We start from the raw sequence: 22,656 nt of genomic DNA on the forward strand, positions 1-22,656 counted from the left end.
CCTTGAGTTGAGCTTCTTCTTACCTCAGTCTAGTCATCACTGCTATGTTGGACAGAGCTGTACAAGGGGGTCACCAGAAAAGAAGTGATAATGGTGTAGGGAATCAAGTCAATAAGGTTTTAACCACATCCTGGAAAATAGTTCCTCCATCCCAGGATGAGAAGCATATGGCAGGACTTGACTAGTTTACGCTCTTTATGAAGTGAGACCTCAGCCTGTCAATGAGGAGTGTAGAAACAACCCCCTTTACACGGGCCACAATATTTAACAGCACCAGTGTGGAATGTTCCTTGAAAATGTCACTGAGAGGCACAATTTTTATGGGTAGACAAAACTAGTCTATCAACAGTCCTTATATGGCCTTATACCTAAGGCCAGAGAGGTGCGCTTAGATATGTAGAATGAACTTTGCAAGCAAAATGCAAGTCCTCCCTTAAATTAATTACCAGCGGAGAGTGCATTGCTGCCTCCTGCTGGAAAACATCACATTCGTTCTTTGCAAACTATAATAATATGTGTGTTTATTTACAGTGAGAGCATGGGAGTGAAATGTGATCACAAGTGGTGTCTCAACACGCATGTGGTGGCAGGTGTGTACTGATGTACTTAAAGCTGTTCATATCAGAGCCCCATAAGACACGTATGAATACCTATATGGACAGACCATTTGTCTGAATCTGAAGTGAACTTGTAAAAAGTGATATGATGCTAAAGGGAGGATGTAATTGTTCGAATTGTGAAAATATTAACGATTTTCTACAGGATCCTTGTACTGACAAATGGAGACGTTTTATTATCTGAGTGCAGTGCTTGAAATAATATCTTCCTCCATACAGATAGAAACTAGACCACATCAGATGTGGATCCATCTCCATTTGACCATAATCTGCGGAGCTCTCCAGAAACATGGTGGAGTCACATGTGAGGATGAGATTGAAGCTCTATGATGCAAACCCACTTCAATTCAAGTTTTTGAAGGAACCATACAATTGTTAAATACAATCACTAAAGCATTGGTTAACTTAAATAGTGTATTGGAAAACGTTACCTTAGTTATTGTGCCTGATTTGACACAGTACATTTTATAGATCCAACATTACTTTTAGAATTTCTCAAGTTTGGAATAAGATTTTTCTTTTTCCATCAAAATCAATTAATTATTCTCTTGGTAATTGATCGAACAAAAAAAGAAACGGACAGGGAAGAAAACATATCCTCCTGTTCTCCTTGGTATAAAAACGAGTCTACTTTCGATAAATAATCAGCTAAAACCACGAAGATATTTAATTACTTACGCCAAGGAGAATATGTTTTCTTCATTGAAAAAAGTCTGATACATTTTGTGATCAATATGTGTAAGTGTGCACAATATGGTGCAGCTTGATTTGAATTTAAAGGGGAACTTCGGGTCTTGGCAGATGTGTGTATTCTAGTATTCATTTCAACCAATATCTCTGATATGTGAAACTATGTGAAAAGGGAGCTTATCACCAACCAGTACAAAACCTAAACAATTTGTTTAGGCGTATTTTTGACTTGACATAAATATATTCAAAAACACATTCCATCTTATATTTACTCAACTTCTTCTCCTGAGAAGGATGGCTGTTTGGTTCAGCAGCGATTATTGAAAGGTATTGGTTAAGTCTAAGCAGTTTGAAGGTGCATTATAGATCCCCCAAAAGATTAATTTGTGACTCTCCATTTGTTTAATGACTAATGCATGAAAGAAACCCAGATTCTCTCCTGACGGGCGTTGTCTATTCTCTTGCCGGTGAGGATTAGAAGTTACATCGGCAAAGAGATCATGTAATTTAGTCAAATGAATGGGACCTATGCAGTTTTCTATTTGTCTTGAATACAAATATTGCTTCACATGCATCAAAAGAATAAAAAACTAAATATGAAAACCAAGCACAGATGTGTCTTAAGTCTTCTGAATATTATTTTGAATATTGAACACACAAATTATGAAAAAGCTTTTCAAATTGTTATTCCAAAGTAAGAGTTGTAGTCAAAACAACAGGTGATTAACAATGTGGGAAGTGATTGTGGTTGAGTGTAGTTATTGAATATTATTCCCATTACTCCCTAAAATGATGATGTGAGTTTTCCACCTCAGAATGACTAAAACTATTCTTTGTTTGTGTTTCAAAACATAAATCAATTACCCGGACAGTTAGAGTATGTGAATGCCATTCCCATGTTTCCAGCATGTTTGAACAGATTAAAATGAACACGTGTTGTTAGGGATTCACACTCTTCAGGATCAGACTTATATCTGTCAGGAAATTCCCACGTGTGGGAAACTCCAGCGCGTTAAAATCCCCTCTACTAACAGATGCGTTCAATATTTCATGAAGTGTGTGTCTCTGCTGCGGCCAAACTGAAACTAAACTGCTGCATCCAAACACTCGCTGAAAATGTGTTTTCGGACTTGTAGTGCAATGTGTGGTTTATCTTTGGATTCAGAGTATGTATTTACTCGGTGGAGTGCTTAGAAAAGCAACCCTGAAATTAGAAAAACGAGGTCAACTGTCCGAAAAAACAAGTGTGTAAAAAACAAGCGGTAGTGAACGCAGCAGGTAAAAACCCGGAAGCGTGTCGCCATGAGCAACAACAAACCGCCTGGCTCAGACAGCGGCGCCGTGTTGTTGTCAGTGACTGACAGCAGCCATCAGGCAGCAACTCAAGTGGACGTCTGAGTTCTCACATTTAACTGCGGTTCGCCGGGTGCTCTCCGGGTTTCGTCAGTAAACGGGTTCGCCGGCCATTGGATGCTTCCCCTCCACGTAGCCGCCCTCCTCCACCGCACTGTCGTTAGCTTAGCCTGCTAGCCGTTCGTGACTTTATGACCCACGCTTCCTCATTGCGTCCCGCTAAAGAGGCACTTCTGCTCTCAGTGGCGGACCCGGCGGAGGAAGAAGGCTTCGCACACTTCCACAATCTCCACTAGCTGCCATGGAGCCTCACGCCGCGGCGCTGGGCTGCGTGAACATGGGCAGCCTGACCAGCACCTTGCCGGTGATCCCCTACCAGAAGCTGACGGACCTGTACTACGTGAGCAGGGGGGGCTTCGGCACCGTGTTCAAGGCGCAGCACTCGGACTGGAGGACCACCGTGGCCATCAAGTGCCTGAAGCTCGACTCTCCTGTGGGAGAAAGGTACCTGGATCAGATCATGTGACCGTAGAGGCCACTGCACACTTTAAGGAAGGAAATGCGAATTTACACTTGAACAGAAACTTACACTGTTACTGTCACGTTTTATGGGAAAGTCAAAACTGCGCAGGCACAGGCTGTGGGTTCTGTGTTCACTGTAGAGCAGCACGATGTGGTGAAAATCAATCAAGATGAATATTGTTTGTTCCTGAGTGAAGGTTGTGGTTGTAAACTCTTTGTTAGCAGAGACTGACAAACATCTAGACATATTTACTCGAACCTCCTCACTGTGCTTACACGATTCATAAGCTTTGTATTGAAAATATTGACTTCTATATATTATATCCTGGTTTGCCCAGATGTAATCCGCAGTGTCCCCCTTGTTTCACTGCTCTGTCTGTGAAGCATCTGGGTTGACAAGGTCTGGGCAATGAAACAATATCAATAACTACTGTAATATGATTTCCATCAAGAGCGATATAACAAAGTTGCGAGACGTAATTGGTCTTCCTCAAATTTTCAAAACGTTTGTCATTCTCCGTCCATTAATACATTTGTATAACCAGAACCCTAACTGTGGGGCAAAAATCACTCTTTAAACTTGAAATAATTAATTTTGTGACATTTATTGTTATAATAATCAGTTCATTCCTCATTCCTGCAGTTTAGGTGGAAGGTAACTTGCTCATGTCTAAACCTGTATTGGCTCTTTTGGGGTAAATGTTTTGCTCTGTGGCCCCGTCACTCAACCACAATCCACCTTTGACATGGATGTTTAGAAGCTCTCTTTTAAACAAACACTTACCATAATACTTTTATGATAAAAAACACTTTCTTTTTTATTTAAAGAAGCATGACCGATGTATTGATTTATAATGGTTCACAGATAAAAATCAATTTGCTTGCTCTCGCACTTCGCACACTCCATAATGGAGACAATGTTCATACATTACTTCTAGAGTATCTTGGCCTCTCTTGCTGATTTATTAATATTTCATTAATAAGTAAATATCAGCTGATACTTTGACTTTGAAGTATTGAACTTTTTGGATGAGGTGCAGGGTTTTATATTTAGATCACTTTAACAGTCTGCTGTGCTGCAGGTGTGGTTCAAGGGAAACTCAACATTTAAAAGAGCACACTGACCCGTATTCCACTGTGCAGTGATGTCAGGGATTGGCAGTTACTCGGAATGATCATTTGCTGAATTTCAATGAGATTGGAGTGTGATATGATTTAATAATATTATAATCTAACTCATTTACATCGACCAAATAATTGAGCACAACCTGCTCACACTAACAAAATGTGTGTTTTAAACATTAATAATTTGGCCTCTTGTTATACGTGACAGTAGGAAACTGTAGGTCATTATTAACATAAAGAATACACAAGTATCCCAATTTGATATTGTGATAATGTAATTTCCCTAAGCAAAGGTCTGTATCCACAACAATGCAAATGTCATCTCTGTTTTGATATTTTCTTCACTCGACTGACTCTATCGCTGGCTGTGTCTCAGAGAGAGAAGCTGCCTGCTGAAGGAGGCCGAGGTGCTCCACAAAGCCAGATTCAACTACATCATCCAGATCTTTGGCATCTGCAACGAGCCGGAGTTCTTCTGCATAGTCACAGAGTTCATGAGCAACGGCTCTCTGGACCTGCTGCTCCATGAGGTAACTACAAGCACTCAGAGGCTAAGACCGTCACGGCTTCCTCTTTCATTTAGGAAAGAAGAACTCATTTGTCACCTATCAAACCAACAAGGGTGCGATCTTCCTTGCAGTGTTGAACCATGTAAAAAAAATCTTAAGTCACAGTTGCATATTTAACATTGACACATTGACAGTTCTGGTTTTTCCACTTATGTTTCTTGAACGGCTGAAGAGAGAGACTCTTTGTTGCTTTTGGCAAATATATCTCTCCCGCTGTCTCTTTTATTGAATGTGTCACTCATCATGAAAGCGTTTGAAGTAACTTCATGCTTGTGAAATAGCAACCAAAAGTGAAACCTGGATATATTCACAGCCCCTAAAAAACAGGGGGAAATATGTGAAGAGTGAAGTAAGGTTTGGGAAATTCCCATGTGTTGGGAGGTCTGAGGGTCATTTTAGTTTTTTAATCAGGCCAGAGAATCTTGTTTCTCAATCTGAAATCCCTTTAGGTATACTTTAACTGACGGTGGGGCAATACAACAATATCGATTGTTATACCAACATAATAAGTTAATTATCGATTTAATGTTTATATATCGTCCAAACACAGTGATGAGATATAGCACACAATGGATATACCTCAGATTCAGAAAATATTTTCTGTGTAACTGAAGGTGTTGGTTCTTCTCTGCCAATAAAGTGGAATTTACAACCAAAACCGTGATTATGGAGCCAAAATAAGAAAAACACAATTTGACTTATCTTGATCTTTATCAATATCGACTGAAGTGAACATTTTTAACTTGAAATCATTTTGATATAAATTTAACTTTCACTAAGGAAGGAGGTGCTTTTGTCTGGACACTCATTTCCACAAAAGATCTCTGGGGCTCAAGCAGAGTGACCACAGGGTTCTTAGTCACTTCTCTTCCCAAGGCCCTTCCCCCCGATGGATCAGTTAGTCAGGGTGACTCACCTCGACAGCCCTTCCACCATTTTACACTATTGGGGACCACTCTGGCTCTTGGGTACCCTTAATGCAGCAGAATTTTTTGAATAGCATTCCTCAGATCTGTGCTTGATAAAATCCCGTCTCTGAGCTTTTCTGCCACTTCCTTTGACTTCATGGCTTGGAGTTTTACCCTGATATGCTTTGATTTGTCATCTGTGTGACATTATACAGACAGCTGTGTCCTTTTCCAAATCATCGACTAAAATTATCGTGGAAAAACATCTCAAATAGAAACTAAATTTCAAATGTCTGAATACGTATGTGATTTTTCAGTTTTTATTTTTGACAAATTTGCAAAATAACTGTGTCGATTTAAAAAAAAAAATATATATATCTGCTCTGTTGTGTCTTCCTACAGAAAGACACATACCCTGATCTCGCATGGCCTTTACGACTGAGGATCCTGTATGAAATCGCACTGGGGGTTAACTTCCTCCACAACATGACCCCACCCCTCCTACATCATGACTTAAAGACACAAAACATACTGCTGGATGATGAATTTCATGTCAAGGTTTGTTTGTGTTCATTTCTACACTGTTTGTTGGCAAAATATGGCTCCATTCTAATTGCTCATGTGATCAAAATATATGTTTAAATGCATAACAATATCCTTAGTTTTGCCTCATGAAAGTTTTTATTCTAAAGAAATTGTGTTAAAGGACCCTAACCTCAAGTTGAACAATGTTTTGTCATGACATTTATTCAACAACTGGATACATGATAGAATAAAAATAGAGGTTAAGCTTGGGTTATGTGTCAAAGTCCTATCATGTAAGTCCCATTTCATTTGCTTTTGGATTTCTTTAGATTGTGTTTAAAAACTTTAGGATTAGAAATGACTCTAGTCAAACAACAGAAAATAATTTTGGTTATTATTTGAGTGAGGCAAAAGCCCCAAATTCTCTGGTTCAAGGCTCCCAGAGAATTTTCTCTCATACATGATATTGAAGTGTTATTTGAGCAGTTGTTCTGATCATTTAAGAAGTCTGTGGGTCACAGTCTGAGATTAGGGAAACGGTGAATACCAATTTTTACCTTTTTTTTCAACATTTCTAGATAAAGTTATTCACGGGTAACTATAGAAAAGTATCAACAACTGAATCAATAAGTAAAAACTATGTTTTTTATGCATTCAAAATGTTTGTGCATGGCATTGTCACAAAGACACAGCCTGATGGGGGGGTAACACATTTTTTTTACATTCTCATGAAACTACATCCCGCAATGCACAAGAAGTGCAGTTCCAAATGAATGAGGCGGACTTTATGTAAAAACATGTCTTCCGAAGCTGATATTTGTGGGTTACTTTCTGCTATTGTTCTGTCCAGATTGCAGACTTTGGCCTTTCAAAATGGCGCCAGATCTCTGTCAGTAAAGGCTCAGGTTCCAAGCCCACAGAGATGGGGGGCACAGTGATCTACATGCCCCCGGAGAATTACGAACCATCCAAGAGCCGCCGCGGCGATGTGAAACATGACATGTACAGGTGAGACAACCGATCCCAATAACGTGATTAGAAAACAATAATTGCTCCCTGAATCTGGTTAATAACGTCCACATCATCAGTCACATTTTAAAACGTTTTATGTACATGACGTTCAAATGATCAAAATTTGAAAATGGATCTCTTGATAACTTTACTTCAATAATACACACCCTGATAAAGGGAATGTGTGTCAAACATTTTCCTGTTTGCCAAGTTGAGATGATGTGCCAAACATTTGACTGGATTCTTTGCATATCAAAACCCAGCACTACAATAACATCTGCCAAGGGCTCAATCCGTCGATAGCACAATCAGCCAGTTTCATTTGAGGAATCTGCTAGTGAGAGGGAGAAGTGGCTATTGCAAAAGAAGTCAAAAGTATAATTCAATAAAAGACCCGTTTGAATTGTTGCAACAGCTCCATAAGTCGTCACACTTCCTCAAAGCAGCATTTTTCTGAATAGCTCATCGTAAAGTCCCTCACGTCTGAAGGGGAATACCAGTTAACAGACGTCACAACCCGAATTTTCCCTGACTGCCTCTTCATGTTTACACTACAGTTATGCCATCATCATGTGGGAGGTGTTGTCTAGGCAGATACCATACGAAGGTAACGTGTCTTTGTTAAATCAATTGTTAAAAGTATTTTATATATGCATGCTTGAGTTGTCACCCTGTTATTAAGTTGACTTTGTGTGTGTTCAGAAGTGACAAACCCAATGCAGATCATGTTCAGTGTGCTGCGTGGTATGCGTCCAGATACGAGCTTGGACAGCCTGCCCGCTGACATCCCCAGCAGAGGGACCCTCATCAATTTGATCACCTGCGGCTGGACCACCAATCCCGACGAACGACCGTCCTTCCTCAGTAAGTTCCGGCAGAATATTGCAAATTCCTCCTTAAAGATATAATATGTAACAATTCTTCATTGAAATGTATCAAAATAGCTAAATATATATTTTATATATTGTTGACTAATGTACTTACATTATCCAATATATTTCCATGAATTTCCAACCCAGAAAAAATCCAGAGTTTTATTCAAGGTAATGGACGCTTTTAATTTAGTTTTAACCGGGCCTTTACCCGTCTTTGCTGTAGTTTCCAGGGCAAAATAACGCCTGATGAAGGAAAACACATTACTATCCTTTTAGCCAGTTAGCCGTTCGAGAGTTTTTTCCTTCCACTGTTAATATTGGTCCTTTGTAATGGATGACATTTATATATTTCGGTTTGCTGTGTAAACAGTCGATAAAACATCTCTGATCACGATTTGCGTCTGAATCGCGTTTTGTCGATTTTAATTGACTAAGTTAGTGAAGACAGCCACTCGATCCCATGCTGCTTCACAACATCGTCAAACTCTTTTTTTATTGTTCAGACCCTTAGCAGCTGACGTCACATATTGTATGTTTAAGGTATAAAGTGGTGTAGATAATCGAGAGATAAGAAAAGATTCCACCTGCTGAATTATTTGTCCTTTTCACAGTTTGGGATGGTCTGTTCATGTTGAGTAACAGACAAATCCATCTTGGGATGAATTTTACCCTGACGAAGCGCTGACTAATAATCAGCTTCCTGTCCCTGAAACCACATGTTATTCTCTCCCGACATTCCTTCAGACTGCACGTATTAATATTAAGACCATAACCAAACCAACTCCTTGTTTTGAGCTGCATGTTAATCAGAACATGCAGCAGATTTATGAGCTAATAGTTGTTTTACAAAACGCTTTGATGATTATAAAGCTTTCTCTTATCTATCTATAAAAATAGCCTAAAGAAAAGTACCTCCACCAGTGAAGTGGCAGGTTTCTGACCCCTCCCCCAGCTAACAGAGCTTTTACCTCCATTACAGAGTGTTTGATTGAGCTGGAGCCCATGGTGAGAAACTTTGACGAGATCGACTTTTTAGAAGCCGTGCTGCAGATCCAGAGGTCAAAGGTCAGTCACTGCCAGAGCTGACAGTCTTCAACCAAAAACAAGGGGCAAGCTGGGGACGTTGTGTTCATGGTCTGATTCACTGTGGTGTAGCTAATGGAAGATGATGGATATGTGAATGTGGACAGTGGGAAAGTTTTCTTTAAAAACAAACAGAATGGGGAGATTGGTAATGTAGCTGTTAGAAAAATTGGCATTATATTAAAAGTATAACCCGACTGATTTCTGTTATTTCTGGTATATTACATTGTAAAAACTTTAAAGTACTAAAATAACGATATATATATATATCTATATGTATAGATATTAGGGCTGGGCAACGATTAAAAGTTTTAATCGCGATTAATCGCATGATTTCCCTGATTAATCACGATTAATCGCATTTGTATACGCAAAATCCAATAATGAATTAAAAAGTAGTGTATAGCGCAATTTTATTTTCAATGTTCTGCCATATGAACGAAAGTGCCATAACATTTGTTGTGCAAACACTTTTAACATCAGCATTTAATACAGTAGCAGAATATTCAGTGTAAATCTCAACTTAACAATGTTATCAAAGCAAATACAAAATTAAAGGTCAATGCCACTGCCAGGGCATTAATGTTATCCTCTTCGTTATGAAAAATGTATACTCCTCCCTGCGTCTAACGTAGTCTGCCGAAGCTGTTTCGTTGAGTGATTTGCTGATATCAACTGTGTGTTTTGCATTTAGGTGATATTTTAGACTGGAAGTACTCCGGTGATAAGAAAATTCACCTTGGCAGTGGCTACAAATTACTTTGGTTCTGTCGACTCCGCCGTCTGGAAGAACTTTAAAATGAAAATGGCCATGTAAAAGCTCCGTACCCTTATCCATGGTTGTTTATCCGCCAATTATTTTCTTTTTTCCTGTTCCGCAGCAGTCAGCAACTGACTTTCACAAAATAAAAGCCTGACTTTCACAATAAAACAATAAATAATCAAACCTGAGTTAATGCGAGATAAAATAATTAATCGAGTTAACTCATCACTTGAGTTAACTCGATTAAAACGAGTTAACTTGCCCAGCCCTAATAGATATATATATTTTTTATTGATAGAAATTGTTTTCAAACTCGAAAACATAAATACAACCAAAAATATGGAATAAAGTCATGAAACTTAAAAGTAAGAGCACATTTTTTCTGTATTCTCTCTCCTGTATGATTAAAGTTGCCATCCCTGCAAACATTAACTCCGATGTCTGTGAAAGTCTCCTTTCCAATGATTCATGTCAGCCAGCCGAGTACTCAGTCGTGCTCTATTGAAAACATTATCATCATGATTTGGGACGCCCATAATCTTCTGAAGATGAACCGCTACGTGATCCACAACATTCAACTGACCACCTGTAGGGAAATAGATGCTAAAGGGAATCTCCCTGTTCAGAGACAAATGCAGCAGTAAACTAGAGCTGGATATTGGATGTGTTTGCATGAATAAAACCTTTATTTAGCTGGTGTGTAATCCGGGGCAGTTTGCTGTGACTTAAGAGAAGGGGACAGGTCAAAGTATTCTAGTTCCTAATTTCCCTTTAACATTTCCTTCCTCTTTTCAGTTTTTGTGTTTTGTAAATCACTACTCTCAATAACTACTAAGTTTATGCTTGCAGCAGACATTTCCTTGTAGGCTGCAGCTCGACATGAACTTTGCTGCACTCTGGTTAAACTGTGTTGGTCCTTTGTTCAAAGAAGCGGCCTTATAACACTATTTCCTCTCCAACACACAAAAGATGCAGCTTTTAAATCACTCCTATAAAGACTATGTTACAGACACATTACAATACAAACTCCCCTCCATGTGTGTTTTGCTTCATACAGTATATGTTAGTCCTGATTCTGGTTTATTCACTTTAGCACATTATTAACATATGATGGTTGCCCACTCGTTTCAGTTTGTCTCATTCCCTTGTTCTCCTCTTACTCCCTCCACAGTTAAGGCAGAGAACGAATTGCTGTTCGCCTCAGCCCCTGCCCGGGCCGGAGGTTAGGCCCAGCCCCCCAGTCAGTAACCTCTCATTTTTACCTATGTTTAGCATATGCTGTGAGGAGTACATACAATCAGCTGTTAAACTAATATGACTGTAGAAATATCTAAATCTAAGTCGAAATTGTGTGTTAATTAATGTGTGTGTGTGTGGAAGTTAAATATCAGTGACTGTTCTGTTACAGAAGAGCCCCACCTCAGGCTCAGGCTCCTGTTCATCTCAGGACTCAAACATATCTCTACCAGGAGCTCTCATCAGTAGCAGTCCAGCAGAGTCTAAAGGTAATGACAACATCACATGTGTTTTATGTTTAAACACATGTTTAAAACAGCATCAGTTATTATGTGGTTAAGCTGCTGTGACTATCTGAACTAATGTACAACATTTAGGAGAATGTTTCTTACAACACAGGCGCAGCCCAGCGGTTCCAGATGGAACATGTTATATAACATCTGTTGACAATGCCAGTCTCGTTCATCTCCTGGGTACATCGCACCTCTTCCTCTGCCCTTTCTTATGCAGATTCATCATCAAACCTCGATCCCATGCTGGAGCCTCCAGAGTTTCTGAAGGACCCTAGCCAAAAAAACAACCTCAACACTGTCCCGACCGCAGAGCTCCCGAATGTTTGGAATATTCCCATCAAACCCAGCCTGCCGTTTACCGAGTGCAAAACTCCACTGGACAAACCGTCCCTCAAGCCGCAGCCGCAGCCGCAAAGTAAAAGCAGTTAAAGTTAACTACACCGTGCTGAGTCAACCCTGGAAAATGATCTAGCTGCACCCATTATCATTCGCACTAGCTTGTTTGTATTTCTTTAAAGTAATCTCCTAATCCTAATTTCTTAACTAATCTAAGACAGGAATGCAGTGACAGTGACCCTACTAAATAGTGTTGGAGGGGGAGGCTTGTTTTGGTTGAACATTTGTGCACCGAGAGGTGAGCCATGTTATCAGAATGGCTAATTACCCGTAAAGTGTGAATTGAGACGAATTTTCACCCTTTTTCTGAGTTGTGCGACTTAATTTAAAGTCTGACTGATTTTCAAGTTTCGTTTTGGGTCTGATACATTTCTGACATGTCAGAATTGGTCATCACACTCCTGTACAGTGGAAGCATATTCACTAGTCAATTCCCCAGAAATCCTCTTATACAATGGTTGGCATGAGGCAATTGCACAGCTAGAAAAAGATGGAGGTAAAGATGTTCTCTCAAACATAGTTTTCTTTCTTACTGCAAAATAGCAAAACCAAAATGCCATAACCGACGCCTCTCTTTTGGATTATAGCAAATTTAAGAACATCATTCCTAAATTTGCACAGTGTATTCCCACCTTAGCAAACAGATAGCCACAGGTTAGGAGTTTGTCCTGGATGATGCTCTGACATTTCTTTCTTTATTCCCCTGTTTCCTTTGTTAGTTTATATCTTAACAGTGGCATGAGAAGAGAGGCTGCCATACGTTGTTCAGATTGTAAAACAAATATGAGAATTTGTGCTATGTAAATAACCTAGACTTGACTTAATCCCACATTTGACCATATTTTACCACTAAAACATGAATCGTTCTTCTTTCTCCTCCTTAGCTCCTCCAGCAGAGCACAGTCCTATCACTCAGTGGATTGCGGTTCATCGCGAGGAAATCGTCACCCAGATGACAGACGCCTGTTTGAACCAGATCCTGGACGCCCTGTTGTCCCGGTCCTGGCTGATGAAAGAAGATTACGAACGCGTGAATACCCAGCCCACGCGCACCGCCAAGGTCCGCCAGCTCCTGGACAACTGTCACCGGCACAACGAAGACTCCTGTCGCATCATCGTCCGCAAGCTGTACGACAACAAGCAGATGGGCCTGAAGCCGTATCCGCCGGAAATCTGCTCCCCGACCACCGCCCTGGCTCCCAGTGCTCCGCCTCTGTACACGTCCCAGCCAAACTACAGTTGACTCTCAGTGGTTCTGCTGTCATCAGGGTGGTGAGCATGGTTTTGTATTTCCCTCAGAAGACCGAGGACCGGCTGCTTGAGGAAAAGGAGACACAGTAACAGGTGGTTTTGAAATGTAATTTCCACTTCAACCAGAGAAGGACTAGATTCTGTTTTATCAGAATCAAAATATTTTGACTGAATCAGTGATTATTATTTTAAACAATGTTATGGATTTACTGAGGTGATTTATTTATAGTCTTTTCATACTGACTGGATATATGACAGGGTTTCACTCTTTTTGGATGTCTCTCCTCTTTGTCTTCAAATTCACATTGATGTATGTCTATGTGATGTATGTAGCCTAGAACACTTATGTGTGTATATGTGTTGAACACAAAGATTCTTGGTAATCTCAGTTGATCTGAGTAAATGACGGGAGGAATGTTAATATGCTGGAAAACCTGCAGCAAAAACAAAGTTTATTCCTGCTGTAGCAATCTTATGTTAAACTATCATGTAGTTGTGACCTAAGTTTCCTGATAATTCCACTGAGTCTGTCTTTGCTCGAAAACAAATAAGAAAATGCCTAGTCAGAAAAGCTTCACAGCTGTTGATAGCGTGGTGGTTTTGAACATCAACAGCTTCTCGTAATTCAGCTGAAACATAGGAACGAGTTCATTTGCTGGAATGGGGTCATGTGACTGTCCTCCTCCATTTACTGTTAAGATAAAGACTGGCTGGGACGTGTGAGGAAGCTGAGATTGTAACATAAAACTCACAATGAGGGGTATGCGTGTGTGTGTCTGGATGTGTATACCTTGAGTAAAAATGGAACAAAGTAATCGGCCTTCTGATTTGTTTAATCTTCATAAAAGTGGCCTCAGCTCTCTGTATTTATAATAATACTCACTTTAGACACGGGAGACTCGAGGTTTCAGGAGTCACAGTTCTTCCATTCCCTCTGAGCTAAGGTTTTTTTAAAATTTTTTTTATCCTACTGAGTCGATACAATTGCAAAACACAAGCAGGAAACAAACCTGCTGTGCTTGTAGGTTCAGTCACTTTGTTACTCTTCACTTTTCTACTGTATCTGTGCTGCCTAATCTGCTGAAAATGAAAGTAGTTAATGTTTCTGTCTGTTTCTATAATCCCCGTAAATACTATTTTAAACCTGTTTGTCAGCTGCACAGTTCACTGTTACTTAATTCATTCCTTTGTGCCGCTGACAATGAAGTGAAGAAACTAATAATTTATTTTTCCTGCAGGTTAATTCTCTGTCGTTATACTAATTGTTTCATCTCTGATGTGAATGTAAATAGTTCTTTCATGAATAGCCTTTGTGTCCTCATCAGTGATTTGACTCTTAAATAGGTGCTTAGAAAACAGAATTGTAGCTGAGGTATTATCTCTGTTAAATCCAACATTCATCACAGAATAACCATTAGTTTTGTTCCAATTTCTATGAAAAGACGCACTTTTTTTGTAAGCATTAAGTTGATGTACCACTCCCCGGTCAACAAGTCCAAGGTAAATAGCAGTTCAAAAACATGGTAAGAAATAAGCCACAACAGGTCGTTTTACACTCTTTTACAATAAATATTCCACTCTGACAACCATCATCTAAATGTCAATAGGAAGGCCAACGAGGTCAATGTACTTCCACAATATGGGACTAGTATCGCCTCATGTTTGATAACTATGCCTAATATTCTGCTTCTGGTCGCATCTATAGTAACATATAAAGGACTTTTACAAACATATCAAATAAAGAGTACAAATGCTATGTTATGCTATGCTATGCTATGTTGTAGCATATTCTGTACTGTAGATGATAGTTTTATGTTTTTATAAATATTTTCATCTGTGATCTCTCGTTAGAAACCTTTTTTTTATTTGATATCTGTAGAATTGTGCAAAACAGCAGCCTATCATTTAGGAGTTGGTTTATCAAACTGTGATATATGTGTTAAATTAAATTTCAGTTGGCGTGAAGCAGTGATTTCAACAGGAACTCAGATTTTTCATGTACCGCATCAAACTCATCAATAAAATTGGTATTCTGCTTTTACTTCTGCCTGCTGTCGTCGTCTTTCCTCTTGATTTATTTGTATGCAACAATAATCCAAAGGTCATATATAGTTTGTTGGCAAAACACTTTTCTTATAATGATATTTTCTTTGTATCTAGCCCTAATTAGAACAGGACAGAGTTTAAAAGGGGGAGAGTGAGCGGGGATGCCATACAGCGAGGGGCTGGGTCGAAACCGAACCTGCAGCCGCTGAAAGGGACAGAGAATACTGAGTTTGATTCACTGCTCAGTGGAATTATATCACAACAAGGCTGTACAATTCTGTTTGATGATCTGCCTTCACAGTTAAGGTTGCATCACACCACATCAAGGCAAGTCTAATGACTATAGGTTGTGGACTGAGCTAGTCGAGGGATCACTGTGAGAAAAAAAATAGGAATAACACTGAGGAAGTCCTGGACAGAGTCATTTACAATACAATGTTCTCCAATCTGCCAGTGACCCATCTGGTTAGTCCATTCAACACCTCTGCTAACGGGATATTACTGTCTGCATCCGGGGTTTCTGATTACACACTTTTCCACTACTACAGGTAAACTCATGTAAACTAGTTTGTCTCAACACAGAGCTTGATGGAGGATAGGAGGTGGGAGCATTACAAAAATTTAAGAAATTTGATAAAACTGTTGCCATTTAGTGGAAGGGTTCATATACTACCATGAAATACTGAGCGGGCTTACCTGGGACCAAATGTCACCATTAGGGAGAGTGAGGAAGAAAAAGAACCTCAAAAAGATTCAAAAGGAGAATGAAGGACCTGCGAAATGACCACAGATGAAAAAAGATCAAGAACTTAACAAAACAAAATGACCAAAAAGACACAAAGAAGACAAAGAGAAGCAAACCACATCCCCAAGATGCAAAACAAATACAAATCAACACCAAGTAGAAGCAAAGGTGAAGATAATGCAATGTATGATGGCTGAATTCCATTTAGCTGCTTCAGTTTCAGGATGCTGGCTCACTGTCACTGGCATGTCTCACCGGGAATCTTAAACTGAATTGAGACAAAGTCATAAGTGTGCTTTTCACACTGAGTCATGCCGGCTGTGAGAAAGGCCTGTAGCAGCCCATCCAGTGACTGATGGAGAAGAAGGGGCTCGGCCAACACTGTGAACTTAGAAAGCTCCTTAATGACAGCGCATGTCACAATATCAAACAATCTCCTGACCTATGTCCTGTTGACCCAGAAGCAGCTCTGCTCCCTGTGTCTGTGCTGCTCCTGGGGGCCGGGGCGAGGCCTATTGGTCTCTCAAAATAGCACAGAGGGGAACACGAGAGCGCCTGCTCCTGGAAAAACACTCGCTGTGGATGTGTGTGGCTGCAGGGATTGCGACATTGACCGTTCAGTTGCTACCACTCAGATATGATCTCAGCGAATTCTCCCTGCTAGGTGTAGAGGAGCAGACACTACACACACCACAGGAGGAGAAATACACCTTTAGAATTTCCCCAAAAGAAGGTAAAGTCCTGTTTGTATACTTTTAGCTTTTATTTCATGGATTATTACACAGTGTTCCTTAGAGATGTGACCACATGTGTGACCTTTTCCTGTTTACTGGACATTGACATGATCAAGTTCAGCTCATGTGTTTAAGCCTGGAGATTTTGGACTTAAACAAACTTAGTCATTTGACAGTTCAATTTGAAAATACTTTAATTCCTCCTCCATAATCTCCATATCAGCGGTGCATCACTGACGGGGGATCTGAGGCAGAAGATGGGGGTCATGTCACAGACAATATGCCCACGTTCACGGGCTCCTTCTGTTGAGGACTTAAAGGCCCAAAATGCAGTCAAAGAAGAGAAGATGCACATGAAGAGAGAAATCTCTCTCGTCAATGGGGTCTGCCTCATCGTGGGCAACATGATCGGCTCTGGGATCTTTATCTCACCTAAGGGTGTGCTCATGCACTGTGGCTCATACGGACTGTCGCTGCTGATCTGGGCCCTCGGAGGTGTCTTCTCAGTGTTCGGGGCTCTGTGCTACGCCGAGCTCGGCACCACCATCACCAAGTCCGGAGCCAGCTACGCCTACATCCTGGAGTCTTTCGGTGGGTTCCCGGCCTTCATCCGCCTGTGGACGTCCATCCTGCTGATCGAGCCTGCCAGCCAGGCCGTGATTTCACTCACCTTCGCCAACTACCTGGTGGAGGCTTTCTACCCAACCTGCCAGGCGCCGTACCATGCTATCCGCCTCATAGCAGCAGCCTGCCTCTGTAAGAAACACTCCTGTGAATGAATGAGCGTGTGGGACAGACAAAATTCAGCATTTCATTCATTACCTAGGAAAAGATATTAATGGATTTCTCATGACAAAAAAAGCAAACAAAAGTAGTTCATATAACCTTTATTAAGCCAGGTACACATCTCATTTAGATTTAAGTCTCTCGCCAGGAAGGCAGCCAAACATTGTTACAACAAGAAAAACAATACAAACAGTGAAATGCAGCTCATAAACAAAACACATAAAACCTTCCAAGTGGAAATAAAAAGTTTTAAGAGCATCCATAGTGACCAGTAGAGCTATATTCTCTATCCATTAAAACGGACTTTTAAAAACCATAGTTACCAACACTGACAATTGCACGTCCTTCTGTAGATGATTCCAGTAAGAGACAAGATCTGTTTTTAACTCTAAGGACCAACATGTGGAGAATATTGTGAGAGTACAAGTCATGTTGGTTTTGTCTTTCACAAATGTATGAACACAGTTGAGGAGGAACCAGCCCAAGGAGAGATGTAAAAAGTGAACCATGGTGAAAGTCTGTGGACATAAAGAGACGGCAGGTTAGCAGCAACATTCATCATACAGTAGTGTACAATATATCCACAGCCAGTAATAAACCTTAAGGCACCATTGTACACAGTTTGTGGTCCAAAAAAGTTTTGAACATATTTAATTAAAATTGATAATTGCCTGTATGACTATTTTAATTGTTGGTTGCCTCTTTCTTATGGTTGATTTGAATCAGGGAACTTTTCAAAAGGTAAATATCATTTTTCCAGTTTTAGTGTTTTAAATTTGACCTTACTGGTGTCAAGTGTTTGTTCCCTGTCCCAACTGAGGATCAGATGAATTCATTTACTGCAAATACACACCACACATTTCCTGCTGCCTGTACTTTACTTTACAAGCTTTCCGCTGGTAAAACATGCAGTGGCTTTTATTTTGAAGCTGTCACAGGAAGCAGTCTTAAGACTAACATGTCCATTCATCCCGGGGTCAAACTCAGTAACCCTCTGTGCGACTGGCACCGGCTATAGTTGGACCAACAGTCCTGTAAAAATAACACTGTGGTTCACAGCAGAGCTTTGTGCTTTGAAGAATGTGGCTAGCAGCAGAACTGGTATTTGGGTGAGAGAGCAGCTCTGTCGTGATTGAGACGCTCAGACGAGATGGTCAGGGATCTGCTGTGCTGATCAGTGAGCAGGCATCTGCAACTTGTAATAAAATGAGTTTCACCAGCTGACCTGCAGGGTTTGTAGTTGTTTCCCGAGGGGTTCCTCTTTACCGGCTGGGCAAATACAACCTCATAAGACAGCAGAGGTTGAACTTGACGCTGTGTTGCGCCTTGTTTGATTAAATTATGGTCTCAGCCATGTAGGGAATGGTTCATTCATCACCTTATTCCTCCGCTTTGTCCAGGTATGCTCATTTTTGTGAACTGTGCCTATGTGAAGTGGGGGACTCTGATCCAGGACATCTTCACTTACGCCAAACTCATGGCACTCATCCTCATCATCATTGTAGGAATCCTGAAACTATCCACTGGTAAGTACAAATACATTTAAGAATCCATCAGAGAAAACACAGTCAAATAAACGTCATGCGTTTCAAACTCTGAATTCTCATTTTGTGAAGGAGAATCAAAAAGCTTCGATCGTCCTTTTGAGGGCTCCGCCACGGATCCTGGGCCGATAGCTTTGGCCCTCTACTCGGCTCTGTTCTCCTACTCCGGCTGGGACACACTGAACTTTGTGACTGAGGAAATTCAGAATCCAGAAAGGTAATGAGGACAGACGCATGGAAGAAGCATTTCGAGGGCATGTAAACACACACTCGAGCCTTTGTGGACTCACTCTACATTTTACAAGACAGATGAACACCTTCAAACCACTGCCACTGCACTCCTCCCTACAGAACTGACAACACGCACACTGACAGTCTCTTCACACAACAGACTGTCAGCACACGTTTGCATTCCTTGCAACCACTGAAACATCTGTCTACCTCTGTATGTATGAATGAATGTGTATAACGCGTTTGGTAAGTGGATATGAATGTGCAATTTTTTTCTTTATCTTTGTTTTCCGTTTTTTATTTAATAATTTTTTGAATATTCTTATATTTTGATATTTATTAACATGACTAGGTAAAGACATTGCTGGATATATTTATAAGAATTTTATTGCATCAATAACTGATTCCTACATTTGACAATAAAGCCTTTTGAATCTTTAATTTGAAAAGTCAGAGCTAAAGGGCTAATATATCTCTGAAAATTGTAAATAAAGTAAAATTAAAAATAACCACACAGAGACTTTACTAAGAAACTAGAATTCAGTAAATGACAACTTTTTTTTTATCACTATTACAGTAATAAGAAGACGTTTGTTTGCACTTTATTTACTCACAACGGCTCAAATTTCTGTTTATATATGAAACGTGTTGCTGTTTGTGCTGAGCCGACTGAAAATTATCACGTGACCCTGTGATTCAGCTCTACACAGTCATGACTCATCCACCATCTGTCCCACACAACAAGCTGAAACAAAAAGTAATGACTAAGCTTCCTGCCCAGCACCGGTCAGCTGACAGAGTACGTCACTGACTGTGTGTACATGATCAGCAGTAATCCAGCTATCGACTTTATGCTGAATTAGACGTCATTTTTATTTAAATATTTATACAAATTGAATATAGAATATTACATCATATTGCTATTTACATTTTACAAAGAATAATGTAAGTATGATGTCAAACGGTTGCCTCACATGTTGTGACAACTCAAGAGAATGTTATAATGCAACTAAGACCAATACAGTCAAAAAGGTTTATCTCAACCGGGAGCAGTCTTGTACTTAATGATCTTTGTATGGTGAACATCTTATGTATTAAATCTTAGATTTTCTCCTTCCTGCTTATTTTCCTATCATAAATTTGTATATAAGTTTATTGTTTTGTTTTTGGATAACACTGAAGGAAGGAAATAAACTGAACTAAAAGTAACTAAACTAAACCCATGAATACTCCACATGTCTTACTTTCATTATTGCTTATTCTCAGTATGGACTTGGGTAATACTGGGTAATCATATAATACGGACAGCATCTATTCACTATTTTCTGGATCCAATTATTATCAGAATATTGGTTTCCATTGTTTACATAGTCATTGTGTTTCCACTGCTTAATTTACTTTGGGCTTGTTGTTGTAGAAATCTGCCCCTGGCCATTGCCATCTCTATGCCCATCGTGACCATCATCTACCTGCTGACCAACGTGGCGTACTACGTGGTCCTGGACATGCCATCTCTGTTGTCCAGTGACGCCGTGGCTGTGGTAAGACCTGGATGACATTTTAAGGTATTAATAGGCTTTGTTGACCCGGAGCCTAAAAGAAAATGTGAATTTGATCCCACAGACCTTCGGGAATGCAGCACTGGGGCCATTCAAGTGGATCATTCCTGTGTCAGTGGCCATGTCCTGCTACGGTGGACTCAATGCTTCTATCATCGCTGCCTCGAGGTAAGAACCAGAAAGTCTGAACAGACACTGACCGCAGGACGACATCATGAAGAGCATCTTTGACTTTTCATCTCCATCAATGATGCAGGTTGTTTTTCGTTGGAGCCAGAGAAGGCCACCTCCCCAACAGTCTGAGTCTGATCCACCTGGAGCGTTACACACCCATACCTGCGCTGCTCTTCAATGTGAGGGACATTTACTGTTCAGATGATGGACAGTGGTCACAGCAGTGTTGGTATATGCTCTGTTTTCATTGCGCTCTCTGGTTCCAGGGGTTGATGGGCCTGATCTTTCTGTGTGTGGAGGACGTGTTCCAGCTCATCAACTACTTCAGCTTCAGTTACTGGCTCTATGTGGGTCTGTCTGTGGCCGGCCTCATTTACCTGCGCGTCACTCAGCCTGACCGACACAGGCCAGTCAAGGTGCTGCTACACACACACACACACACACACACACACACACACACACACACACACACACACGCACACACACACACACACACACACACACACACACACACACACACATTTTCTTAATTATATTGGTTGATCAATCTGACTTATTCTGTCTTGATACCTGTGCTCTTGTCATCAGCTAGGTTTTAATCAATGATCTCATCAATGCATCCTCACGCGACTTTTGTACTTGACTGTAATCTATACTCTACTTATTTTATCTGACAGCTCTATCTACTCACCAGTATTACAAATGTTAAAATATTTGTCAGAATTGATAATTTTCACAATCGATGTTACATTATATTTATGTTACAATATTTACCACTTTAAGATATACTGTATGTCATCTTAAATAGATTTAGCTTGTTTTCACTTAAACCTTTAACTGTTAAAACACAAACTGAGACTGAGGAGATCCTTTCATGTCTTTGTGAAGCTTACTTTACTGAATCTAATTATACTTGCTGGATTAACACGCCACAATGACAATTATTAATGCATTTTCTTTTATTGGTTTTGTGCATGACACACACAAATACTTGCGATATATAACAAATGTGTGTGTGTTCTTCTGTCCACAGTTGAGCCTGTTCTTCCCCTTCATCTACTGCCTGTGCAGCCTGTTCTTAGTCATTGTTCCTCTGTACGGAGACACCATCAACTCTCTAATAGGGATTGGTATTGCGCTCTCTGGTGTGCCTGTTTACTATGTGGTCATTTACCTGCCTGAGGACAAGAGGCCCAAGTTCATACAGAAATTAAATGGTAAGGTTTTTTAACAATAACTTCTGTATTCCCGAGCAGTAGGAAGTTTATTCTGTGTTTTATTATGGTGTGATTATCAATTCACTTCTGTGGTTGTTTGGTCATTTCAAACATGTTAGGAAGAAGTGAGAAAGGGAAAACACCCCTCTGACACACTGACCTTTATTCAAAGACATGAGATTTTGCACGTAGTGAGATTACTGTTGATCATTCGAGAGTTTGACTTCCTTACACAGTCTGTCCCATACGTCACTTGGCCTTTCCACTCCCTCTGTCTCAAACACACTTTCCCTCTTCCCCTCCTCCAGCGTTTGCCACCAGATGCACCCAGACTCTTCTCTACTGCTGCCTGACAGAAGTCCACACAGAGACAGAAACACAGGCAGGCGCTAAAGCGCAGTGA

The 22,656-nt window shown here is 40.3% G+C and overlaps 2 protein-coding genes across 4 annotated transcripts; both read left to right on the plus strand.

Annotated features, from left to right (window-relative positions):
• The first annotated feature begins 2,609 nt into the window (after positions 1-2,609).
• LOC133018444 (receptor-interacting serine/threonine-protein kinase 2-like) lies at positions 2,610-15,258 on the plus strand. 3 transcript variants are annotated; one of them, XM_061084812.1, is made up of 11 exons: positions 2,610-3,164; positions 4,684-4,837; positions 6,187-6,342; positions 7,160-7,317; positions 7,878-7,927; positions 8,023-8,184; positions 9,175-9,260; positions 11,213-11,281; positions 11,450-11,546; positions 11,788-11,985; positions 12,851-15,258. In XM_061084812.1, exons 1-11 carry the CDS (start codon positions 2,962-2,964, stop codon positions 13,207-13,209), a joined length of 1,692 nt encoding a protein of 563 aa, XP_060940795.1. In that variant the 5' UTR covers positions 2,610-2,961; the 3' UTR covers positions 13,210-15,258. The 3 variants fall into 3 exon arrangements, with proteins under 3 accessions (XP_060940795.1, XP_060940796.1, XP_060940797.1); XM_061084813.1 differs by having other exon boundaries at positions 8,026-8,184; XM_061084814.1 differs by having other exon boundaries at positions 8,077-8,184.
• Positions 15,259-16,987: 1,729 nt separating this feature from the next.
• LOC133018130 (Y+L amino acid transporter 2-like) lies at positions 16,988-22,656 on the plus strand. Its single transcript, XM_061084445.1, has 9 exons — positions 16,988-17,498; positions 18,929-19,054; positions 19,145-19,289; positions 20,721-20,844; positions 20,927-21,030; positions 21,119-21,215; positions 21,303-21,452; positions 22,070-22,253; positions 22,562-22,656. The coding sequence occupies exons 1-9, from the start codon at positions 17,000-17,002 to the stop codon at positions 22,654-22,656; spliced, it is 1,524 nt and encodes a 507-aa protein (XP_060940428.1). The 5' UTR covers positions 16,988-16,999.

This window comes from Limanda limanda, chromosome 13 (genome assembly GCF_963576545.1).
Source record: "Limanda limanda chromosome 13, fLimLim1.1, whole genome shotgun sequence".
NCBI classification, from domain to species: domain Eukaryota; kingdom Metazoa; phylum Chordata; class Actinopteri; order Pleuronectiformes; family Pleuronectidae; genus Limanda; species Limanda limanda.

Excerpts from the sequence above, each read along its gene's own strand:
- LOC133018444 (XM_061084812.1), top strand. The coding sequence starts at position 2,962 with ATGGAGCCTCACGCCGCGGCGCTGGGCTGCGTGAACATGGGCAGCCTG. Across the intron at positions 9,261-11,212 it reads TGCAGATCCAGAGGTCAAAG|TTAAGGCAGAGAACGAATTG; the intron begins GTCAGTCACTGC and ends CTCCCTCCACAG. Across the intron at positions 11,547-11,787 it reads CAGTCCAGCAGAGTCTAAAG|ATTCATCATCAAACCTCGAT; the intron begins GTAATGACAACA and ends TTTCTTATGCAG.
- LOC133018130 (XM_061084445.1), top strand. The coding sequence starts at position 17,000 with ATGGGGGTCATGTCACAGACAATATGCCCACGTTCACGGGCTCCTTCT. Across the intron at positions 21,453-22,069 it reads ACCGACACAGGCCAGTCAAG|TTGAGCCTGTTCTTCCCCTT; the intron begins GTGCTGCTACAC and ends TTCTGTCCACAG. Across the intron at positions 22,254-22,561 it reads GTTCATACAGAAATTAAATG|CGTTTGCCACCAGATGCACC; the intron begins GTAAGGTTTTTT and ends CCCCTCCTCCAG.